The sequence below is a fragment of the Balaenoptera ricei genome, chromosome 5 (assembly GCF_028023285.1).
Source record: "Balaenoptera ricei isolate mBalRic1 chromosome 5, mBalRic1.hap2, whole genome shotgun sequence".
Taxonomy (NCBI): Eukaryota; Metazoa; Chordata; class Mammalia; order Artiodactyla; family Balaenopteridae; genus Balaenoptera; species Balaenoptera ricei.
Genome location: NC_082643.1, coordinates 40525150 through 40550296, shown reverse-complemented (window position 1 = coordinate 40550296; position 25147 = coordinate 40525150). Strand labels below are relative to the sequence as shown.

Below are 25147 nucleotides of genomic sequence, written 5' to 3'. Positions count from 1 at the left end.
AGCATTTCTTTTCAAACAAATTGGCTCACATTGTACATTTTGTTCAGCATCTTGTTTGGATAAACCTATTCTTTTTGATGTTTCATTGTGTCTCATGTGCCATAATTTATTTACCATTTCTGTGTTTGTATGTATTAGGTTGTTCCCACTTTTTTTTTTTTTTTGCTATTATAAACAACATTTTATTGCACAAACCTCCTTGTACAAATGTGACTTTTTAAGAAAGATTTTCGAAGGAGACATTAACTGAAGCATATACTAATTGCCTTTCTTAGCAGTAGTTTAGGGTTATAACCTCCTGACTACAGTAGGCCTCCATTCTAACCTAACTAACCTTATATCTGAGTTGTGTGGCTACTCCGTACAGCTGTGCAAATCATACATACATCAGCATCTAAGCAGACTTTCATAGGCTGAATTTGGTCTTTCCTGTGAGACATAAGAGTCAATAATCTGGTGATGTAGCCTCCTTGCCCTTGCCTCTGTGGAAAGGATTGAGCCACCATACAAGGTTATGAATTTGAATTGTACACACAAGTCCCTGGCGGTGCCCAGGGGCCAGATCCCTCAGAGAATATGTTTCTTTCACTTTGTACTTCACTCACCCACCCAGGAAACCAGTAGTGAGAGCCAGGGATTCAGCTGACTCCTTCAGTCTTGGACTTGTCAGTTCCTAGGACCATTTTTAAAAAAAACAGGCTTGCCCTATTTATTTATTTATAGCAGTTAAGTTCACAGCAAAATTGAGTGGAAGGTATAGAGATTTCCCGTAGACCTCCCTGTCCCCATCCCCACGCCTAGCTTCCCCCATAATCAACTGTCTCCTACTAGGGTGGTGCCTTTGTTACAATTGAGGAACATGAGCATTGACACATCATTATCACCCAGAGTGCTAGACCGTCTTTTACTACAGCTCTGCCTGGTTTGCTCCGCACTTCCTTTAAGCCTTTGCTCAAATGTTTCCTTCTCTGACCACTCTATATAAAATTGTAACACCTTACCTCCTTTCCTCTCTGGCACTCTACACTGTTCACTTTGTTTTTCTCCTTTTAAAGTCTAACATCTATATATTATGTTTCATCTTTGCTTACCTCCTGTAGTTTGTAAACTCAGCATGGCAAGGGCCTATTTCCTTCACTCTCTTATTCTTACAGTAGATACCCAGGAAATATTTGTTGGCTCAGTGAGTGAATGAACAAACATGGGAACTCAGGACCACGCTGTCGGGTTGATATCCCTCAACAGCCCCCCCGCCCCCTCCCTTGCTGCCCTCCTTTCTCCACCAATCCGCCCTGGGATGGGTGCTGTTGGGCCGCAAGCAGGTGGGCCGTCCTCACTGGGAGGGCTGTGTTGGGGACTGCCATCATGGACTCTTGAGAAGGCTTTACAGTGTTAAGAAGATTAATGCCAAAGCAAATGCCTACTATTTTATTGATAATTTGCTGTGGGCCAGCCCTCCATGTTGAGAGAGAAAGAGAGAGAGAGGGGAGGTGGGGGAAGGGGGAGGGAAAGGAGGGTAGAGAAAGACAGAGGAAGAAGGAGAAACAGAAGTATGTGTTTGAGGGACTTCCCCGGTGGTCCAATGGTTAGGACTGTGCACTTTCACTGCCGAGGGTGCAGGTTCAGTCCCTGGCCGGGGAACTAGGATCCTGCAAGCTGCGCAGTGTGCACCCCCCCCCCCCCAAAAGTGTGTGTTTGATGGGATTCCCTCGTGGCACAGTGGTTAAGAATCCGCCTGCCAATGCAGGGGACACGGGTTTGAGCCCTGGTCCAGGGAGATAACACATGCCGCGGAGCAACTAAGCCCGTGCGCCACAGCTACTGAGCCTGCGATCTAGAGCCCACGAGCCACAACTGCTGAAGCCCGAGCCCCTAGACCCTGTGCTCCGCAACAAGAGAAGCCACTGCAATGAGAAGCCTGCGGACCACAATGAAGAGCAGCCCCCGCTCGCCACAACTAGAGAAAAGCCCGCCGGCAGCAACGAAGACCCAATGCAGCCAAAAATAAAATAAATTAATAATAATTTTAAGAAGCGTGTGTTTGAGAGAGGGAAAGTGAGAGAGTAAGGGGGGAGAGTGAGGGAGGTGATTGGGATTTGAGTTGGAGAATTTAGGAAACTTGCCTAGGGCCACTGTAGCCAGTTGAAGGAGTGGCCTACTCCAAAGCATGTTTGACCCTGAAAATTTTAGAGCTCTACTAGTGTGAGTTTAATTAGAATATTTGTAGCATCCGTGTTGCATTCTTTTGGGGGAGGAGATAGAGTGACAAGTGGTATCTACTAATATGAAACACTGTAGTCAGCAAGTCAGCAATTTTAATTTCATGGAGGGGGAGATAAAAGACCTTATCAAGAGGCAGAGTAGAGCTCAAGGACTCTATTCAGCGTTTCTTCAGGCTTAGGCAAAAAGTATAACAGCCTCTTAAAATAGGAGACAAGCTAAAATTGTTACAAATTTAACATCATGTTTCCATTTGTATCAAATAGTTTGTTAAATTGGTACTAAGATAATTTGGTAACATACCCTTTGCCTTAAGGATGTCTGAAAAAATAGAAACTATTTAAAGCAAGTTAGGATAAGAGCAGTAAATTTACAAATACACACAAGAAAGGGAAAAGGAAACAGCTGTTGATAGTGTTAACCATAGAGAGAGAGGTTGTTTCTAGAGATACGCAAGATAGTACCAAGGCCATCTGCCCAGGTTGGATAACAACTTTTTAAAACCAGTACTGTTTTGAGAGAATGCTCCAGAATTGCTTTGGTGGTTAAGTACCTTTTATGAGTGGAAGTAAAATCTCAAGATTGGCTCTTAAACTGGGCCCACTTTTTTACTTAGTGTTGAATTCTTATGTGAAGATCAACTATTAATTTTCTTTCTTGTCCATACTCTTTCACCGTTTTCCCTTTTGACTCTAGTGAGGTTGTTGACACAACCTATTACCTTAGGCAACTTACTTAAAACTGAGTTTCAGTTCTCTTATATATAAAATGGGGTATTTGGTATATGGTGTATTAGTATGTACCTTGCAAGTGTATTGTAATGTTTACATGAAATGTCATTTTTAAAGGGCTTAACACAATGCTTGGCACAAAGTAGACACTGGGGAAATGTTATTTCCTTTCTTCCTCCTCATGATAAACTTGTGCACATTTTTTCCTGGCTGAAATTGCTTTGAGTAGCAGCCTTAAAATTAAAAGTGCATTTGGCCAAAAGTACATTTGGCCTTTGATATATGCTGGCCGGTTTGTTCACGCAACTTGAGAGTTGGTGAAGAACCATTCTCTTATTCGAATGGGAACTTTGAATTCTGTGTCCAATAAGATTTCTTACAGGTCGGGTGTACCTATGAGTTTACTTACGGGCTGATGTTCACAGGCTACTGTTTCACTTTCAGATGAATAGACTCGTCGCTTTCCACTGACTGGCAGCAATGGCATTTACCGAAAGAGTCAACAGCAGTGGCAACAGGTAACCGTGAAATCCACGATGCAAGGATATGATAATATTTAATTTTATAATCTAGTGTTCAAAGAATAAGTTTGGTCCTTTTTATTTTTGTGACTTATGACTCTCTGGTGCAGGAAAATGTGTGAAAATTTCTGTTTCCTCTACATGAAGTCAAACCTGTTAGACTGGCTACATATTTTCTTTAAATCTAGTACTCTCTTAACTCATTTCTTTATTTAACATGTGGTTGTGATGTTAGATCAGCATCTTAATTTTCTGTTCAAGGTACTGGTCCAGATTACACTGATTTGGGAAAACGTACACCTATTCAGCTTGTGCTGAAACAGATATCATGATGAAATCTGCCTTATCATGAGAGCTTTGAAAGAGGGAATTCTGTCAGTTATATTTTATGACTTTCACATCTCTCCCTCCAACTCTGTACATATAGTTAACTGCCATCTTGCTTGCATATAGTACATGACCAGGGTTGGTTGAGGGGAGCATATTTATATTCTGAAGCAGTTATTAAGAATAACCCATTTGCTATCCAGAAGGAATTCTTAATATCACTGATCAGTTTTTATTTATACTATTCGATGCTCAGATACACATATATGAAAGTATGAGACATGTAGACTCAAACTTAATTAATATTTCTTGAGTAATAGATGATCGTGACTGTAATTGTGGACCATTCTGATGCTTTCCTACTTCCTCCTCCTTTCTGGTTCATTTAGGAAATTCTTCCTGTACTCCAGGTGGTCCTGGTGGTCCTGTTGTTAAACTTGGTGCACTCTCCTCCCCCACAGAGGAAAGCATGTGACCCAGGCTGCAACAGTCCACATTCTGCTAGAGCCAGAGGGGAAGCTGTTATCATCCGTTTTTTTAGGCTTATTCATAATGTTTGGTTACACATAAGTTTTAAATTTTTATGTAGTTAAATGTCTTTTTTATGGATTCTGGTTTTGATTGTGCTTAGAAAGGTCTTTCCTACTCCAAGATTGAGAAAATAATGTCATGTGTTCTCTGCTGGCACTTGAAAGGTTTCATTTTTTGCATTTAATCAGAACTTGTAAGCTGGTGGCCTATGGGGCAGATCTGGTCAACAGATGGGTTTTGTTTGGCCTCTCACAGTGTTCTAAAAAAATATATCTACCAATGATTTTTACATAATGATCTAGACTTCCATCTTCTCTTAAAAAACTTAACAACATTGGGTTTGCATTGCAATATAGCAACATTCAGATGGAATTGAATAGCTACTTCTCTTTTTGAGAAGTCATGAGCTTTCTAATTCAAAACTTACCAAGTGGTGTGCCATTAGTACTTTTCAGGTGTGCCAAGATGTTGCTCTCCCCAACCAGAACTCCAGAACTCCCGAACTCCCACCTGATTTCCTCCTGCAGATATCTGCTTTGTCAGCTTGCCCCAGAGAGACTTGATGTTAAAAAAAAAAAAAAAAAAAAAAGTTGGGGAAGCACGATGCTTTCTAGTTCACTACAATTCCCACACAGCTGGATTCACACACTGAGTTAGCTGCTTCACCCTCTTAACTTGCAACCCATTTTAGATCGTTGACTTTTTAGCATTTTGATCCATCTGTAATTAAAGTTAGTGTAAAGTGTGTGTTGTAAATTTCCATATTAATAAGAAATGAAAAAAGTCTGGGGATGTTAGGGAGCCTTTTTTTTTTAAAGCAAAAGGCTAACCAGTTGTTACAACATAATTTATTAAATCATATATCTTTACTGATTTGAGTGCGTGTCCAAATTCCATCAGATTGTTGAGTCTATTGTTAGACTCTTTTGTTCCATTGATTGCCTCTTCTGACAATGGTGCTATACTATTTCAGTGTATTTTTATAGGTCTTAATATTCAGGCAGATTCTTTGTCATTACTTTTCATTTTTAGAATTTTTATAGCTATTCACATCTGATTACATTTCCACGTGTACTCTGGAGTCATTAGTCATTTTCTAGAAAAATTGTTGGCATTTTGATTGGGATCCCTTTGCATTAATCAATTAGATTTGAATTTGATAAAACATTAAAACTGGGTCTTTTTACAGAGGAATCTAAATATCAGATTAATGAAAATTTACGGGGTGAAGAAATTTTAAATTTCAATTCTAAAATTTTTTGGAGGTATGATTTTTCAACTATTTCTGGTTATTGACACTGCATCCAGGGTAATTTCTGGTAGGAGAATCAATTATAATAGTTAACAACATCATCAGTGACAATTTAAAAAGATATTTTGTAGTCTATTGTTTACACATGTTTTCTATTGTTGCTAATTATTAAGTTAGGATAGGTAACTGCCCTTTGTAGTAACATTCTAGCAATTACAGAGCTGTTTCTATTATTTGTTACATTTACCTTTTCAGCTCCTTACCTCCCTGATGTGGTCCTTTTAATTTTAACACCCAGTACAAGTGATAAGCTAGGGGAAATCCTAAATGGAGCTCTATTTTTAATATATACCAAATAGCTCACTTGTTTAAATGTTTAGTCATGGCAGTTTAATCTTTTAGTAGTCCCCCCCTCAAAAAAATCAAATTCATGTGGAACTGGTCCAGGACTAGCACATATTGTAAAGGAAACAGATGTGTATTGAGCAGGCAGCTCTAATTGCTCAAACTAAATAGAAGTCTGAGTGTGAATCCTTAGTTTGCTCAGGGCTATCAGAAGTCATAAGCGTGGACAGAATATTAATGTCATGTGTAAAGACAATATTTGTTTTAGTTCTTGTAAATAATAGGCTTATTCCCTGGCTTCCAAATGTATCAGCATTAGACACTATTGAATCTGATTTACTTATATTTCCCCTCACCTTTCTTCCCCTCCCCGTTTTGTTCTTTCTAAAAATTGTCATTGGAGTATAACAAATTGAAAAGGGCAGACATTATTAGTACAGTTCAATGCATTTTCACAAAGTAAACACACTTGTGTAACCGATCAAGCAACAACAATACCAGCTCTCCAGAAGCCCCTCCTGTCCCCTTTCAGCTGCTGTCTCCCTCAAAGCCTGCCACTATTCTGACTTCTAACACCATGGATTTGTTTTGCCTGCTTTTGATTTTTATTTAAAAATAATCATATTCTTTTACGTTGTCTATTTAGTTTTGATGTTTATGTTATTTTCTTTTATTTTATAAACTTGAATATCTTTAACATTTATATATCTTTATAATGAGGTATTTTAAATTAATGTACCATATTAATTATATTATATAATCAATATTAAATTTTAAAAAATTTCCATCAACTTTTCATAGTCTAATACGATAGTATAATTATCCTTACTGTTTTTCCACTTCTCTCTCCTCTACCCTCCAACTGTTAGCTCTGCTTTTAGTTTTAAATTGTCCAGATTGATAGTACATTTTATTTTATAATCATCTGTGCCCTTGCAAGCTTTGTCTTTTAATTGATAATAAAAGCTGAAAAACCAATAAGCATTATTTACATTATTTTGATTGGGAAGCAAAATAGTGTTTAGGGTTTCATTTCTCCTCTATGGGTTCCAAGTCAACCCAAGTACCACTTGAGAAATTTCATATTGATCTGGATAGGTGAACTCTTTAGCTGAGTAAATTGTTCAAATTCATGCCGCATTTAAAATTCCTTCATCTTTGGATGGTATTTTTATTTTTCCTGGCGTTTGTAATTACTTTCTTTTTCCTTGTTGAAAGAGAGAACATGCCTTTTTGTTATGTCACTACCGTGTTCCCCTTCTTACCCTTCTGTACGCGTTAGGAGATTTTGCTGATATGCTTTTCAGTTAGGGTGAAGATTTGAAGGATTGCATTCTGTGAACCCTGAATCATAATGCTGTAGTCGTGGATGCTCTACTTCCCCAGGAGAGTCTGAAATAATGTTTAACTCTCCTAATTGAGGAGAGTCCTCAATTAGTGAGGAGGCTACAAGGTGTTAAGCTGATTAACACCTATTATATAGACAGATTTTCTTTGTGTAAGTAAATCAGGGGCCTGACTTCCAGATGCTCAGGAGAGAGATTAATGGCTGTAGGCCGTGTTTTCCTGAAACAGTGATTGGCCTGGGCATTGTAAATAATCCACACCTGGAATTGTGAAATTTCCTGTATTTCCCAAGCAAGTCATTTTAGGCCTGATTTACAAGTGCAATGATGTTTCTTATATAGAATGCATTGTTTCCCTTTATTTTAGAAAATGGTTCCTAAGTGTGAAGTATGTGTCATTGTCATATGTAGTTTTAAGATGAGTCATTCCGTTTGATGGCTTTAGAAGAGTTTGGTTTCAGACTCATCCCAGACCTGAGGAAATCTTTTTCAGAATTAGTTATTTCCCAAATGGATAGTTAAATTTTGGGGTTGGAGGGGCTAGACTCAACTGTAGAAGTATTGAGTAAATTTACCAGTAAAATCCAATTGACCTGTTACTGCATGGGTGATATAGTGGGCTTGAGTGTGGGACTCCAGGGCCACAGCCTGTGTTTAGATCTCTGACATGTTGGTTACTTGGACAAATTGCTCAACTTTTAAGGCCTCATTAAAATGGGGATACAGAGAATAATGTATGTAAAGTGCTTATCACAGTTCCTGGTAAATCATAAGTCCTTGATAAATTATTAATTCTATCGCTCTGGTGAGGATGGTAGAGTGCTGGGTTTCAGGAGAGTCAGTACCTTCCTCAATTCTACCTTAAAGGAGAAAGGCTTTGTTTAGAGGCAACTCTCTGGATGGAAGGGATTCCTTTGTGAGCTACTCCAGGAATAATATACATAGGAAGGAGAGTGATAGAGGAAATAGACCTTTAAAAAAAAACAAGAGTGTGTTTATTTGCAGGGCATGTGGATACACTTACAAGTTTTTCTCTGGTCTATTTTACATTTAATATTGGCTATGGGATTGTCCTAAATCACACACAGGGATTGTAGAGGTCATCAAGCCCCTATGTTTTCATTCTTTTGGGTAGCTATTTAGGGGTGGAATTGCTTTCTTGTAAGGTAGATTTATGTTTAGAGTCATCTTAAGATTGTGCTAAGTTCATGGGCTTCCCTGGTGGCGCAGTGGTTAAGAATCCGCCTGCCAATGCCCGGGACACAGGTTCGAGCCCTGGTCCGGGAAGATCCCACGTGCCGCGGAGCAACTAAGCCCGTGCACCACAACTACTGAGCCCGCGCTCCGGAGCCCGTGAGCCACAACTCCTGAAGCCCAGGCGCCTGGAGCCCATGCTCTGCAACAAGAGAGGCCACCGCAATGAGAAGCCCACGCACCACAATGAAGAGTAGCCCCCACTCACCGCAGCTAGAGAAAGCCCGCTCACAGTAACAAAGACCCAGCGCAGCCAAAAATAAATAAATAAAATAAATTAAAAAAAAAAAATTATTCTAAGTTCATAAGTCAGTGTGCCCAAGGTCAGTTTCAAGTTCATTCGTGTACGTTTTTTCTCTTTGTCTTTAGCCCTGAATTCTACTAATGCTGTGAGTTGGAGGAGAATGAATTAATATTTATTCAGCACCTTCAATAGAATGGCTACTAGTCCAAACAGTTGGCATTATATCATTTTAGGTGACACTTTGGTCCATGGTGGTGGATAAGATGGACATTGTGTTGAATTGTTTAGGATTATACCGTCTTTATAGGAATACTGATTTTATACTATCCTGATTTGGGGAAGAATCTTTTTTCTTTTTGGAGGGCTTTGGTTATAACAATCCTTTTTTTCTGAAGCTGTAGCAGTCAGCCTCCTTTGGAATCTGTGGAACAGGTTTAGAAAAGAGAGCATTTCAGTTCCAGTTTCCTCTTTTTCAGAAGCCTGGAGGACATTATTTCAGAATCTGAATCTTGTTTTCTGTACCTCATGATAACTCTGTAATGTGGTCAGATTAGACAGTAATCTGCCTCATTGTACTGGAGAAAGAAAAAGCCTGGAGAAATTAATAGTTGAATGTGTGAATCAGACTAAAGGGAATGCTGGGGCAACTAGTTTGTTTTGGAGAGAAATTGTTAAATTACTAAATAACATTTAACATGTAAGGCACTGTGCAATTTCATTTCTGCCTTTGACCAGCAAGTTCTGATCGTTTCATCAGATGATGCCTTCTTCTTAACCTGTAATGCAGAGTGCCACCATTTTTGTTGCTTTAAAATGAGTTTAAAATGTTAGACGTTGGATTGTATGTGTTTACATAGGTAAGATGTTAATAGATATTGTTAAGTGAACAGGTCTTATTAAAGCTACTGAAAGCATGAGGTGGTCCAAGACTTCTTGTTAAGGGGAAGACAGTCTAAAGGGAGAAAGAGAGGGAGGTTGGGAAGGAGGAAAGGCAGGGGTGGAAGGTGGGACACAAGGGAAAGACAGACAGAAAGAAAGAAATCTTGTGCATTGTAGCAGCAATAAAGAATTAACATTGGCCCTGACTGGGCATGTTAACCGAATTTAGCATAGACTTTATCATATTTCTTGCCCACTCTCTTTTTTCTTCACTTTAAAAGAAAAATTTTTATCACAGAAATACTCAGACATTAGTAGAAGTAGAGAGAATTCCCCAGATTGAACATTTCTCAATATTTTGCCACACTTTAAAAAAAAATCTATCCTTTTTCTTTTGTTCTTTGCTGAAGTGCTTTAAAGCAAATCCCAGACATCTGTTTTTTCACTCTGGCATACTTTATGTGCATCTCCTTAAAAAAAGAGACATTTCCCTACATAATTGCATACCAGTCTCATACCTAATAATATTAACATTTTAGAGTCATTTATTAATTAACCCATCTCCAAACTATCCAGATTGTTTTAAAATGTCTATTCAAGTTGTTTACATCCTAATTCAGCCAAATCAAAGTGCGTACACTGTGTTAGGTTTTGTCAATTAAGTCTTAACCTAGAGCATTTACCTTGCTTATTTGGCAGGGATGGGGGGCGGGCGGGGATTGACTGGTTGAGGAAGCTGAGTTTGAATGTATGTCCTACTTTGTGGATTTGTCTGACTGCTCCTCTTAATGTGTTTTTGTTCTTATATACCAGTGGTTCTCAACCTGGAATACTTTTACCCCCTGGAGGTGGCGGGGGGGGGTACATTTGACAATGTCTGGAGAGACTTTTAGTTGTCATAATCTCATGGGTAGAGGCCAGGGACGCTGCTAAACATCCTACAGTGCTCAGGATGGCCCCCACCACAAATACTTTTCTGGCTCCAAATGTCACTAGTGCTGAGCTTGAGAATCATGTGGTTCTGTCTCAGGTATTTCCTGTAGAATGGACGTTAGCTCTAAAGCTCAGTTACATTTGAGATAAGTCTTTTTGCTAAGAATAGTTAATAGTCCAAGAGTGCCGGTATTGTTCTGTGATTTGATCTGGGTGCTGCTTACAGGGGTATGTCACTCTGTGAAAATGCATGTGTGAGTGCATGTTATATTCTAATTTTTAAAGTTTACTTGAAAAAAATCTTCCTAGTCCTGCTGTGAACCTTCCTCTTTTTGACTACCACCTCAGATTCTTGGATGAGTCAAGAAATCTTTAAATCCTCTTTCCTTTTAAACTTCCTTAATTCTTAATTCCTTTTAATGTAAGAGACTGGTAAAGATGGGGAAATGGGTGCCTTGTGACCTAATTATTGGGATGGTTATGGGTCTGTTAATGGCCAAGCCAGGGTACTGGTATCGTCCTTGCTCTGGAGAGTTGCCCTAAGGGAGTGAACACCGGCACAGTAAGTAATGTTAGGCCCCAAGAAAGCTTGAAGGAGAGAGAAGGAAAGTCCTCCCAGATGGGATGGCTTCAAGAGAGAAGGTTGCCTTTCTCGAGCACTGAGGAAGGGCATTTGGGGCAGAAAGAACCAGTGGAGGCTGGGAATGCAGTAGGGGTGTGCTGGGAACCCTTTCTGCAAAGTTGTCTTAAAGCCAGATTCTTCCCCCATCTCTGATAAATCACTGGAAGGAAAGGCAATGAATTTTTTCTGACAATCAGTTCTTACTGGGGGCCCAAGCTTCGTTTGCAAGTGAAAGGACTGCTGTTGGAGTAGTTGACATCACAATGGGCCCTGACTCTTTTCACATCAAAGTGTAAAAGAATCTCCAGGGGTGATAAATGGGGGCTGTTGGACTCATTACTTGTAAGCAAAGCTGAGGGATGACCTCTACATTTTTTTTAATTAAAAGAAAACAGGGTTTCCTAGTGGAGAGCGTGGGGCTACTCTTCATTTGAATTTTGACTGCTCCCACTGGAGAAGATCTTTGTTAAGGTTACAGGGAGGCAGCCTCTGTTACCTCGGGTTTGCCCTGACTTGCAAATCCTGGAGAAATGGCTCCGCCTGGGGTGGCCCCGCAGGTACTCCTGCTAGGTTGAGAATTGAAGTGCCCTGGCTTCAGCTGCATTTTTGTTGCAAGAGGGGGGAACAGGGCAGAATTTTTGAGCCCTGTTTCTCTGGGGAGACTGAGGGCTTAGACCCCTCCTCTGTTCCTTTTCCCACCCAGCATCAAGAGAAAAACTCCCTTACTCCCATGCAATGCAGAAAGAGGTCAGTTTTTAAGTAAATTCTTAGAACTTTGCACAGAAGTCCAAAGGTTATTGTTTTCAGGCTTACATTTAAAGTTAGTATTCCTTTTATTTACGTAGTACAAGGCTTTGTATTGGATCAAAACCCTTAACCAAAATTATAGTATTTGAACATTTTATGATCAATATTTATGTTGAAAGCAACACTATTAAAATACGGTTATTAGCACTAATAACCTGGCATTTTATGGAACCAAGACTTGGAAACTGCTCTTTAAATGCAACCCTACAGCTGAAGGTCCACCTTCAAGTAAACTCTCTTCCTAGTGTCCCCAACTCCCCATCAAGCTTATCTCTCTTGTGCTGTTTTTTCACTTGGCTCCTTTGTTGCAGTCGGTCCAGGCCTTAGCCAGATTTTAAACAGCTGAGGGGGTCAGAGACTGCCCTTTGTAACCCAAGTGAAACCAGTAAGGCGCTGGGCATCCAAGAATTCTCATGTGTTTACTGACTTCCCAAGTGTTTGGTAATCACCTTCTGAGTGTATCTTCCAAACAAGTTATAAGATTTGAGAAAGGAGCAGAGGTCACAGCTGGAGAGCAGCACGTCCCTGGATGGAGGGTAGAGAGGGGCTGTCCTCCAGCCAATGTGTTTTCAACGAGAGATAAGAGAGTGTTCAAGGCCTCCATTCCCCGAGATACTGGAATGGTGCGAATGTGGGGGCGCTCCTGGCTGACACGGCTTTTATGAGTTCAGAGGCCAACAGCAGCTAATATTTAATGAACACAGTGACCAGATTTTGTGCTAAGAAGTATTTGATAGCTGTGATTTCATTTCAGTCTCACAGCTCTCTATGGGGCTATATTTTACAGATGAAAAAGGGGAAGGAAAGGTTAACTGATTCATCAGTGGCAGATACTCAAGCTACCTTCCTTCTGTCACTGGGCCCCAAGTCCGTTCCACATTGTCTTGGCAGAAGCCGGTGGCAGGGAAATACTTTCTGAGCTCTGGTTTGAAACTGAGGCTTGGGCCAGAAATCCTCTTAGTTGGCTTTCTTTTCTGATATTGTAAAGGAGTACTAGATTAAACGCTGTTCCTGGGAGATGGCTTCATTGTGGCACCAGTAGTTAGAGAAATGTGCATCTTTTTTTTTTAAATTTTCACATGAATTAGTATTTTATCTTTGAATTTTTGAATTTTATTTTATTTATTTTTTTATACAGCAGGTTCTTATTAGTCATCCATTTTATACACATCAGTGTATACATGTCAATCACAATATCCCAATTCATCACACCACCACACCCAACCCGCCCCGCCCCCCCCCCCCCCCCGCCACTTTCCCCCCTTGGTGTCCATACGTTTGTTCTCTACATCTGTGTCTCTATTTCTGCCCTGCAAACCGGTTCATCTGTACCATTTTTCTAGGTTCCACATATATGCGTTAATATACGATATTTGTTTTTCTCTTCTGACTTACTTCACTGTGTATGACAGTCTCTAGATTCATCCACGTCTCTACAAATGACCCAATTTCGTTCCTTTTTATGGCTGAGTAATATTCCATTGTATATATGTACCACAACTTCTTTATCCATTCGTCTGTCGATGGGCATTTAGGTTGCTTCCATGACCTGGCTGTTGTAAATAGTGCTGCAATGAACACTGGGGTACATGTGTCCTTTTGAATTACGGTTTTCTCTGGGTATATGCCGAGTAGTGGGATTGCTGGGTCATGTGGCAATTCTATTTTTAGTTTTTTAAGGAACCTCCATACTGTTCTCCATAGTGGCTGTATCAGTTTACATTCCCACCAACAGTGCAAAAGGGTTCCCTTTTCTGCACACCCTCTCCAGCATTTGTTGTTTGTAGATTTTCTGATGATGCCCATTCTGTCTGGTGTGAGGTGATACCTCATTGTAGTTTTGATTTTCATTTCTCTGATAATTAACGATGTTGAGCAGCTTTTCATGTGCCCCTTGGCCATCTGTATGTCTTCTTTGGAGAAATGTCTATTTAGGTCTTCTGCCGATTTTTGGATTGTGTTGTTTGTTTTTCTAATATTGAGCTGCATGAGCTGTTTATATATTTTAGAGATTAATTCTTTGTCCGTTGATATGTTTGTAAATATTTTCTCCTATTCTGAGGGTTGTCTTTTCGCCTTGTTTGTAGTTTCCTTTGCTGTGCAAAAGCTTTGAAGTTTCATTAAGTCCCATTTGTTTATTTTTGTTTTTATTTCCATTACTCTAGGAGGTGGATCAAAAAAGATCTTGCTGTGATTTATGTCAAAGAGGGTTCTTCCTATGTTTTCCTCTAAGAGTTTTATAGTGTCTGGTCTTACATTTAGGTCTCGAATCCATTTTGAGCTTATTTTTGTGTATGGTGTTAGGGAGTGTTCTAATTTCATTCTTTTACATGTAGCTGTCCAGTTTTCCCAGCACCACTTATTGAAGAGACTGTCTTTTCTCCATTGTATATCCTTGGCTCCTTTGTCATAGATTAGTTGACCATAGGTGCATGGGTTTATCTCTGGGCTTTCTATCCTGTTCCATTGATCTATATTTGTTTTTGTGCCAGTACCATACTGTCTTGATTACTGTAGCTTTGTAGTATAGTCTGAAGTCAGGGAGTCTGATTCCTCCAGCTCCGCTTTTTTCCCTCAAAACTGCTTTGGCTATTTGGTGTCTTTTGTGTCTCCATTACAAATTTTAAGATGATTTGTTCTAGTTCCATAAAAAATGCCATTGGTAATTTGATAGGAATTGCATTGAATCTGTAGATTGCTTTGGGTAGTAGAGTCATTTTCACAGTATTGATTCTTCCAATCCAAGAACATGGTATATCTCTCCATCTGTTGGTATCATCTTTAATTTCTTTCAACAGTGTCTTATAGTTTTCTGCATACAGGTCTTTTGTCTCCCTAGGCAGGTTTCTTCCTAGGTATTTTATTCTTTTTGTTGCAATGGTAAATGGGAGTGTTTCCTTAATTTCTCTTTCAGTTGTTTCATCATTAGTGTATAGGAATGCAAGAGATTTCTGTGCATTAATTTTGTATCCTGCACCTTTACTAAATTCACTGATTAGCTCTAGTGGTTTTCTGGTGGCATTTTTAGGATTCTCTATGTATCGTATCATGTCATCTGCAAACAGTGACAGTTTTACTTCTTCTTTTCCAATTTGTATTCCTTTTATTTCTTTTTCTTCTCTGATTGCCATGGCTAGGACTTCCAAAACTATGTTGAATAATAGTGGTGAGAGCGGCCATCCTTGTCTTGTTCCTGATCTTAGAGGAAATGCTTTCAGTTTCTCACCATTGAGAATGATGTTTGCTGTGGGTTTGTTGTATATGGCCTTTATTATGTTGAGGTAGGTTCCCTCTATGCCCACTTTCTGGAGAGTTTTTATCATAAATGGGTCTTGAATTTTGTCAAAAGCTTTTTCTGCACCTATTGAGATGATCATATGGTTTTTATTCTTCAGTTTGTTAATATGGTGTATCACGTTGATTGATTTGCGTATATTGAAGAATCCTTGCATCCCTGGGATAAATCCCACTTGATCATGGTGTATGATCCTTTTAATGTGCTGTTGGATTCTGTTTGCTTGTATTTTGTTGAGGATTTTTGGATCTATATTCATCAGTGATATTGGTCTGTAATTTTCTTTTTTTTGTAGTATCTTTGTCTGGTTTTGGTATCAGGGTGATGGTGGCCTCATAGTATGAGTTTGGGAGTGTTCCTTCCTCTGCAATTTTTTTGGAAGAGTTTGAGAAGGATGAGTGTTAGCTCTTCTCTAACTGTTTGATAGAATTCACCTGTGAAGCCATCTGGTCCTGGACCTCTGTTTGTTGGAAGATTTAAAATCACAGTTTCAATTTCATTACTTGTGATTGGTCTGTTCATATTTTCTATTTCTTCCCGGTTCAGTCTTGGAAGGTTATACCTTTCTAAGAATTTGTCCATTTCTTCCAGGGTGTCCATTTTATTGGCATAGAGTTGCTTGTTGTAGTCTCTTAGAATGCTTTGTATTTCTGCAGTGTCTGTTGCAACTTCTCCTTTTTCATTTCTAATTTTATTGATTTGAGTCCTCTCCCTGTTTTTCTTGATGGGTCTGGCTAATGGTTTCTCAATTTTGTTTATCTTGTCAGAGAACCAGCTTTTAGTTTTATTGATCTTTGCTATTGTTTTCTTTGGTTCTATTTCATTTATTTCTGCTCTGATCTGTATGATTTCTTTCCTTCTACTAACTTTGGGTTTTGTTTGTTGTTCTTTCTCTAGTTTCTTTAGGTGTAAGTTTAGATTGTTTATTTGAGATGTTTGTTGTTTCTTGAAGTAGGGTTGTATTGCTATAAACTTTTCTCTTAGAACTGCTTTTGCTGCATCCCATAGGTTTCAGATCGTCGTGTTTTCATTGTCATTTGTCTCTAGGTATTTTTTGATTTCCTCTTTGATTTCTTCAGTGATCTCTTGGTCATTTAGTAATGTATTGTTTAGCCTCCATGTGTTTGTGTTTTTTACTTTTTTTTCCCTGTAATTGATTTCTAATCTCATAGCGTTATGGTCAGAAAAGATGCTTGATATGATTTCAGTTTTCTTAAATTTACTGAGGCCTGATTTGTGGCCCAAGATGTGATGTATCCTGGAGAATGTTCCATGCGCACTTGAGAAGGAAGTGTAATCTGCTGTTTTTGGATGGAATGTCCTATAAATATCGAATAAATGTATCTGGTCTATTGTGTCATTTAAAGCTTGTGTTTCGTTATTAATTTTCTGTTTGAATGATCTGTCTATTGGTATAAGTGAGGTGTTAAAGTCCCCCACTATTATTGTGTTACTGTCGATTTCCTCTTTTAGAGCTGTTAGCAGTTGCCTTATGTATTGAGGTGCTCCTATGTTGGGTGCATATATATTTATTATTGTTATATTCTCTTGGATTTATCCCTTGATCATTATGTAGTGTCCTTCCTTGTCTCTTGTAACAATCTTTATTTTAAAGTCTATTTTATCTGATTTGAGTATTGCTACTCCAGCTTTCTTTTGATTTCCATTTGCATGGAATATCTTTTTCCATCCCCTCACTTTCAGTGTGTATGTGTCCCTAGGGCTGAAGTGGGTCTCTTGTAGACAGCATATATATGGGTCCTGTTTTTGTATCCATTCAGCGAGCCTGTGTCTTTTGGTTGGAGCATTTAATCCATTCACGTTTAAGGTAATTATTGATATGTATGTTCCTATTCCCATTTTCTTAATTGTTATGGGTTTGTTTTTGTAGGTCCTTTTCTTCTCTCATGTTTCCCACTTAGAGAAGTTCCTTTAGCATTTGTTTTAGAGCTGGTTTGGTGGTGCTGAATTCTCTTGGCTTTTACTTGTCTGTAAAACTTTTGATTTCTCCATCGAATCTGAATGAGATCCTTGCCAGGTAGAGTAATCTTGGTTGTAGGTTCTTCTCTTTCATCACTGTAAATATGTCATGCCACGCCCTTCTGGCTTGTAGAGTTTCTGCTGAGAAATCAGCTGTTAACCTATGGGAGTTCCCTTATATGTTGTTTGTTGTGTTTCCCTCGCTGCTTCCAAATTTTTTCTTTGTCTTTAATTTTTGTCAATTTGATTACTATGTGTCTTGGTGTGTTTCTCCGTGGGTTTATCCTTTATGGGACTCTCTGCGCTTCCTGGACTTGGGTGGCTATCTCCTTTACCATGTTAGGGAAGTTTTCAACTATAATCTCTTCAAATATTTCCTTGGGTCCTTTCTCTCGCTCTTCTCCTTCTGGGACCCCTATAACGTGAATGTTGTTGCGTTTAATGTTGTCCCAGAAGTCTCTTAGGCTGTCTTCATTTCTTTTCATTCTTTTTTCTTTGTTCTGTTCTGCAGCAGTAAATTCCACCAATCTCTCTTCCAGGTCACTTCTCCGTTCTTCTGTCTCAGTTACTGTGTTATTGATTCCTTCCAGTGTATTTTTCATTTCATTCAATACATTATTGTATTGTTCGTCTCTGTTTGTTTGTTCTTTAATTCTTCTAGGTCTTTGTTAAACATTTCTTGTATCTTCTCGATCTTTGCCTCCATTGTTTTTCAGAGGCCCTGGATCATCTTGACTATCATTATTCTGACCTGTTTTTCTGGAAGGTTGCCTATCTCCACTTCATTTAGTTGTTTTTCTGGGGTTTTATCTTGTTCCTTTGTCTGGTGCATAGCCCTCTGCCTTTTCATCTTGTCTGTCTTTCTGTGAATGGGGTTTTTGTTCCACAGGCTGCAGGATCGTAGTTCTTCTTGCTTCTGCTGTCTGCCCTCTGGTGGATGAGGCTATCTAAGAGGGTTGTGCAAGTTTCCTGATGGGAGGGACTGGTGGTGAGTCGAGCTGGCTGTTGCTCTGGTGGGCAGAGCTCAGTAAAACTTTAATCCGCTTGTCTGCTGATGGGTGAGGCTGTGTTCCCTCCCTCTTGGTTGTTTGGCCTGAGGCGACCCAACACTGGAGCCTACCCAGCCTCTTTGGTGGGGCTAATGGCGGACTCCAGGAGGGCTCGTGCCATGGAGTACTTCCCAGAACTTCTGCTGCCAGTGTCCTTGTCCTCACAGTGAGACATAGCCACCCCTCGCCTCTGCCGGAGACCCTCCAACACTAGCAGGTAGGTCTGGTTCAGTCTCCTGTGGGGTCACTGCTCCTTACCCTGGGTCCCGATGCACACACTACTTTGTGTGTGCCCTCCAAGAGTGGAGTCTCTGTTTCCCCCAGTCCTGTTGGAGTCCTGCAATGAAATCCCGCTAGCCTTCAAAGTCTGATTCATCTTTTTGTAATGCAGGAACAAAGCTTTACATTGGGGTGTGGAAGGTGGGGTGGGGAAAAAAAAGGATGGGAGGGGATAGGGGTGACTAATGAGCTGCTGGCTGGAAAAGGATGAATTAGTTTTAAAATTGAGCGATGGGGACTTCCTTGGTGGTCCAGTGGCTAAGAGTCTGCGCTCCCAATGCAGGGGGCCTGGGTTTGATCCCTGAACTACATCCTATGTGCTGCAGCTAAGAGTTTGCATGCCACAACTAAAAATACCATACGCCGCAATGAAGATCCCACATGCCACAGCTAAGACCTGGCGCAGCCAAATAAATAAATGTTTAAAATTGAGGGATGGAGGTGGTGCCCATCCTAAGATAAGTTAGAGCTGTTTTCATGCTTGCGGTGAGGTGATGTGTGCTCTCTCCCTGAGAGCAACTTGCAGTCTGTAGAGCATTGCACAGATGTCAGGTGGTGACCCTGTGAATAACTCAAGCTTTCAACGGTTAGAAGTTGTAGGAGGTTTCATTTTAGATTATCTTTCAACATCTGGCAGAAATTTACTTTCCCTCAGTGAGCACTTGATAACTGAGATATGAAATCATCCTTAATTTAAGGGTGGAGGTGTTGATTTTCAAAGAGACAGTGTATTTAATAAATGAGAGCAGGGAATATACCTTACTTGTCTAGAAAATATATCTTAAAATATGTGTTCCTTGTAAAGGACAAAGAGTTGAGAGCACAGTCAATGATTGGAGTGAGAAGGGAAGATATTTGGAACAGTTCTTTTTATTTATTTATTTATTTATTTTTGGCTACGTTGGGTCTTCGTTGCTGTGAACGGGCTTTCTCTAGTTGTGGCGAGTGGGGGCTACTCTTTGTTGCGGTGCACGTGCTTCTCACTGCGGTGGCTTCTCTTGCTGCGGAGCATGGGCTCTAGGCGTGCGGGCTTCAGTAGTTGTGGCTCCTGGGCTCTAGAGCACAGGCTCAGTAGTTGTGGTGCACGGGCTTAGTTGCTCTGTGGCATGTGGGATCCTCACGGACCAGGGCTCCAACCCGTGTCCCCTGCATTGGCAGGTGGATTATTAAGCACTGCGCCACCAGGGAAGTCCCTGGAATAGTTCTTAATATCATTGTTACTTTTCCTTTCTGTCCTCATGTTTCCAACCTACAGTAGTGACTGAGGTAAGGAGAACAATTTTTACAGGCTCACTGAGACTCTGCTGTTAAATTTCCACTTGGAGGGGCAGTCTGAGTTCAGGGGAAAGTGATTTTGCTTTGAAATCGGTGAGACTTGGGCTTGAATTCTAGTCCCAACTAGATGTGTAATGCTGGGCAATTTTCCTAACCTCTCTAAACTGTACTTCCTTCACCTGTAAAATAAGAATAATAATGAGAACTGCATGAGATAATGCATTTTTTAAAACCCAGTGCCTGCACTGAGTCAGTATTTAATAAATACTAATTTTCTCCCCTTTCTATTGACCTGCCTTTGATCATTTTAGTGTTCAGGGTGCAGAGAATTTGACCTCAATGATGTTCTTAAAGTCCCTAGGAGGTTTAAAAGTTTGGGCTCCATTGGGCAGTATTGGGAAGCAGCCTGCCTCCCCAATTCCCTACCCCTGTTCTGAGACCCAGCTCAGAGATCCTGGTCTGTGACCAAGGTCTGGCAGTGTGTGAACTGCTTAATCAAATGTTCCTGACTGTGGTCTCAGGTGATTATGAGACTGTTTTTTTGTTGTTGTTGTTATTTTGGAATTTATATAATTAAGAGTTTGGGCAATTTAAAATGGTTGATGACACTCTGAATTCACTTCTCAGTAAAACCCTCATTTCATGTTTCCCATTACAATATTACATTAAGATATAGTTTAGGGTATACATCAAGATAAGTGTGCCTAACTGTGTAGAGAAAGTAGATATTTAATTAGTAATACTTTCTACCCTTTTGTGTTAAGTAAATAAGGAATCATGCATTTCCCTTAGTTGGACTTTTCTAAAAAATTTTTTTGCAATTTTATTTATTTATTTTTTTAAACTTATTTATTTACTTATTTTTGGTTGCGTTGGGTCTCTGTTGCTGCGCACTGGCTTTCTCTAGATTCGGGGAGTGGGGGCTGCTCTTTGTTGCAGTGCGTGGGCTTCTCATTGTGGTGGCTTCTCTTGTTGCGGAGCATGGACTCTAGGCGTGCGGGCTTCAGTAGTTGTGGCACTCGGGCTCAGTAGTTGTGGCTCACAGGCTCTAGAGCGCAGGCTCAGTAGTTGTGGCACACGGGCTTAGTTGCTCCGCGGCATGTGGGATCTTCCCGGACCAGGGTTCGAACCCATGTCCTCTGCACTGGCAGGCGGATTATTAACCACTACATCACCAGGGAAGTACAGTTTGTTTGACTTTAAATGGAAGGTCTTCTCTGTTAAGATAATTCAAGACTCACTCATCCATTCAGCAAAGACTTGTGGAGCCTTGATGTCACAAGTGTCTGCTAGGAACCAGGGGGAAAGGATGGGGAGGGAGGGAACTGGGGTGGGGATAGATTAACCTGATAGGAACTCACACTAGCACTTGCATTCTAGTTACTGTGTGAAAGTATTACCATCAAGTGGTTTTCATCTAATGCTTTAAACTTTATTCAAAGTTTATTCACAATTCACTGTTGCATTTTAATCTCATACAGATCTTATAAGGTAGGTGGGCTTGAAGAGGTTAAGTGGTTTGCTGAAGATCCCAGAGTTAATAGTAAAACTCCTTTCAATAGTAAAACTCCTCTCAAGAGAATGAGTTTTCTCTTACTCATTCCTCCCCCACCCAAATCTTACCCATCCTTTAATGTTCAGCTGAAATGTCATCTCTTTTAAACTCTAATCACCCAAGAAATTCATTACTCTTTTTGTGCACTCCTATCCTTTCCTTTACCTCCGTGCCACATTTCAATTAACGCCTCTCGTCTCCAAATTCACCCTTTAGTACCTGCTCTGCTAGAATGGACTCTAGGCCTTTCTCCTTTACAGCCAGCACGGTGTTACACTTGGTCAGTGGAGGGTGCTGGAAGGACATTGCTGCAGTTAGAGAGATTCTCTTCAGGGTTGTGGTGGCTGCTCTTTCTTACTCTTGCTGTACACTGTCATTGAGAGCATGCACACTGTGCCGCGTGTGCAGACACCCAGTGATGCTCCGTCCCAGCCCAGCCAGCGCCCCAGAGCTTGCAGTCTCTTGGCTACTTGCCTGGGCCCTCTCAGTGCAGTCACTGGCACACTCCAGACCTCACGCCCACAGAGGCACCCCGCTCTCTCTGTATGCCCATCAGCCTCAGCTTGCCTGTACCCCAGAGAATTGTTTCCTGCTGCTTAGCTAGTATGAACCAGTTCCAGTGAACAACTCTGCCATCCAGTGGGCTGCAACCATACCTTCGCCAACGACGAGAGCTCAACTTCAGTTTCGGGGAGTGACCCTCCCCACTCAAAGTTTGTCTGTCCTTGGGTACCGTCTCTCAGCCCAGGGTACCTCTTAGAGTCTCTCCTTATGTCTTGATAGTTTTTCCCCATCATAGTTTAACATTTTTTATCTTACACTTCTGTTCACATTATCGTGTGGTTTCTCTCTCCTGATTAGACCTAGGCTAATATGACCTCTAGTGCTCATTTCCCTCAGTCTCAGTGTTACATCACACATCTGTGTAAATTGTATATTTCTTTCACACTGGAGGTCTGTTTAATCTTTGAGCATTATCTCTGTGCTTTGCAAATAACCAGCCATTAATGAATGATTGAGTTTGCGGCTGTTGTAGTTGTTGCTGTCATAGAGATGGAGGATGGATGATGGTTATGATGGATATTTATTTGCCTTTTCTTGGAAAAACAGCCCAAAGTTCTTGCTCTATTACTAATGGGTTAACTTGGTGTTTCTGTGAAATCCTGTAGCTATTGAGGCAATTGCTTGTTGACCCAACTCTTGAAAACTACATGTTAAGGCCTGTGTATAAAGTCTTCAGAATTGTGTAAACAATAATTTACTGCTCCCTATTTGTCTTCATTGACCTTTTAAAAACAAATTGCTTCAAAGCACAGCAAGCCTTATAACCAATGGTGCTTAAAAGTCACCTGCATTTCACTTTTCAGGCTAATCTGTCAAAGTCATCTTGCAATGGCGTTTTCGTCTGTTTCGGGGGTGGGTTATGAGACTCGAGTTAACGTTCAGGCTCTACGCAGGCACTTGCTGAGCCTGTTGTCTCCAACCCACAAGCGAGGGAGGAGGAGTGAAGCCGGCAGCCCATAGGGAGAATGTTTTCTCTCTTCCTTTGGCATCGTAAGCCTACATCCAGGAAAGCAGCGTAGCCAGAAGACCAGGAATATTGCCTGCATTTTGAAGATAGGTGCTCCGTGATGGCTCATAGAAAGGAAATATTGATATGTGGAATCAGTATGAGGCTAATGGGCATTTGTGGATCCCTAAAGATTTATTTGGCTCAGTCTGCTAGTTGAACCTCTGAGATGTGCCGACTTCAGCTCCTGGGTATTTGCATCTGCCTTCCCTTGCCCAGGCCCAATCTTCTCCATCAGCATTTGTCTGTCATTGCCCGATTCTTTGCACCCCTCCCGCCCACCCCACTCAAACCCACGCAGATGACCTTTTTACACTAAAGCAACATTTCTCTCCTTTATGAAGACAGAGGATACATTAAAATCCCCAATTTGAAAAAGTAGAGAGTAATAATTTGTATGAAGAAGATCTTGTTTCTTTTCAAAAGGTTTCACACCTGGCATCCTTCGAATCAGGGAGTGGGTGTGGCGTTTTTTGAAATGTAGTCAAAAAACTATATTTTGGGTGGGTGTGCTTTTTATCTTCCCCAACTCCCTGAGGTGACAATTTCTGTAATAAGAGAGTGACTTGATAATCTGGGAAATATATGCAGCTTCTTTAGAATATATGTAGCTTAGGGCTTCCCTGGTGGCGCAGTGGTTGACAATCTGCCTACCAACGCGGGGGACACGGGTTCGAGCCCTGGTCTGGGAAGATCCCACATGCCGCGGAGCAACTAGGCCCGTGAGCCACAATTACTGAGCCTGCGCGTCTGGAGCCTGTGCTCCACAACAAGAGAGGCCCGCGCACCGCGATGAAGAGTGGCCCCCACTTGCCACAACTAGAGAAAGCACTCGCACAGAAACGAAGACCCAACACAGCCATAAATAAATAAATACTAAAAAAAAAAAATTTAGAATATATGTAGCTTGAACAGAGGTGCTGCAGTGTATTATTTTACACTTCAGCAAATGCTCAGCACCTACTGTATGCAGAGCGCAGCACAGTAAATTGGACACACGATGTGGACATTCCTTCCTCCCTCCCTGATCCCCTCTCTGGGACATTCATCCTGGCTTATAAGCTCCTTACCATTCTGATTAGCCCCTTTCACTTTCACATGAAACTTCCTTTTTTCCCACCTGATAAAAGCAAGTCACTTCTTAGACCTCTATCTCTGCCTTGCTTCCTTCTTACACCACAAATTTTCTCCCACACAGTCCTCATCATGGCTTCACCACCACCTCACCCCCAGCCCAGGTGACTCCCCCAACTGATTTTCTGAGCCAGAACTGCTTCCAGAGTGCCCTCACTTCCCTGAGCATATTCCTTTATGCCTCTAAGTGCTAGTCATTATCTCCTAGCATAACTTGATTGCTCCTCAGTGGGAGAAAGTTTATTATGTTAGGGGGTTTCCCCTAAGTTCATTGCTCCTCTACTTGAGAAACCTCCACAGCTCCCTATCACCTACAATTTAGAGATTGATTCCTTTAATGTGGCGTTCAAACCCTGTGTCCCGTGGGCCTCAACCTTGTCTACAAGTCTCATCTCCCATCACTCCTGTCCTTCCCCCAGCCTTGCTGCCTAGCTGTACAGAAGTTCTCACAATTCCATATGTAGGCCTTTGTGTTTCAAATACCATGCCTTGGCATATGCTATGCCTTCCTCCCGTCCCTGCTCCATTCATTCATTCATTCATGCATTCATCCATAAGTGCCATCAGGAAAGTATGACCTTTACAGCAACATACAGGAAGGGCACCTAAATGTAGATTTAGGGAATAATCAGGGAAGACTTCTTGGAGGAAGTGGTGGTTAGGCAGAAAATTAATGTATGTTGAAGAGTTAATCAACCGAAAAAGTTCGGTGGTGGAATGAGAAGAGAAATGTATTCTGGGTAAAAGAAAATATACTTCAGAAGATTTGGGTAAAAAAAATAGGGTCCTTTTGAGGAACTTAGTGAATTTCAGTATAGCTGGAGCATAGAGCACCAGGCCAGGAAATGATCTGGGGACCATGCTAAAAAATTAGACTTTATATTTAGGGGAATGGAAAGCCATCAAAGAATTTTAAGTAGGTTAATGGTAGGTTTGCTTTTATTTTTATTTTTATTTCTCTTTTTTAATTTGAATTTTATTTTATTTTTTTCTACAGC

The 25147-nt window shown here is 40.7% G+C and overlaps 1 protein-coding gene across 6 annotated transcripts in view; it reads left to right on the top strand.

The window, feature by feature from the left end:
• AFF1 (ALF transcription elongation factor 1) overlaps positions 1-25147 on the top strand; it is a 205323-nt gene that overhangs the window by 8955 nt on the left and 171221 nt on the right. For all 6 annotated transcript variants that reach the window (XM_059922667.1, XM_059922672.1, XM_059922666.1 and 3 more), the window contains exon 2: positions 3396-3469. In XM_059922667.1, the coding sequence (XP_059778650.1) occupies positions 3432-3469 (38 nt within the window). In that variant the 5' untranslated portion in view covers positions 3396-3431. The remainder of the gene's footprint in view (positions 1-3395; positions 3470-25147) is intronic.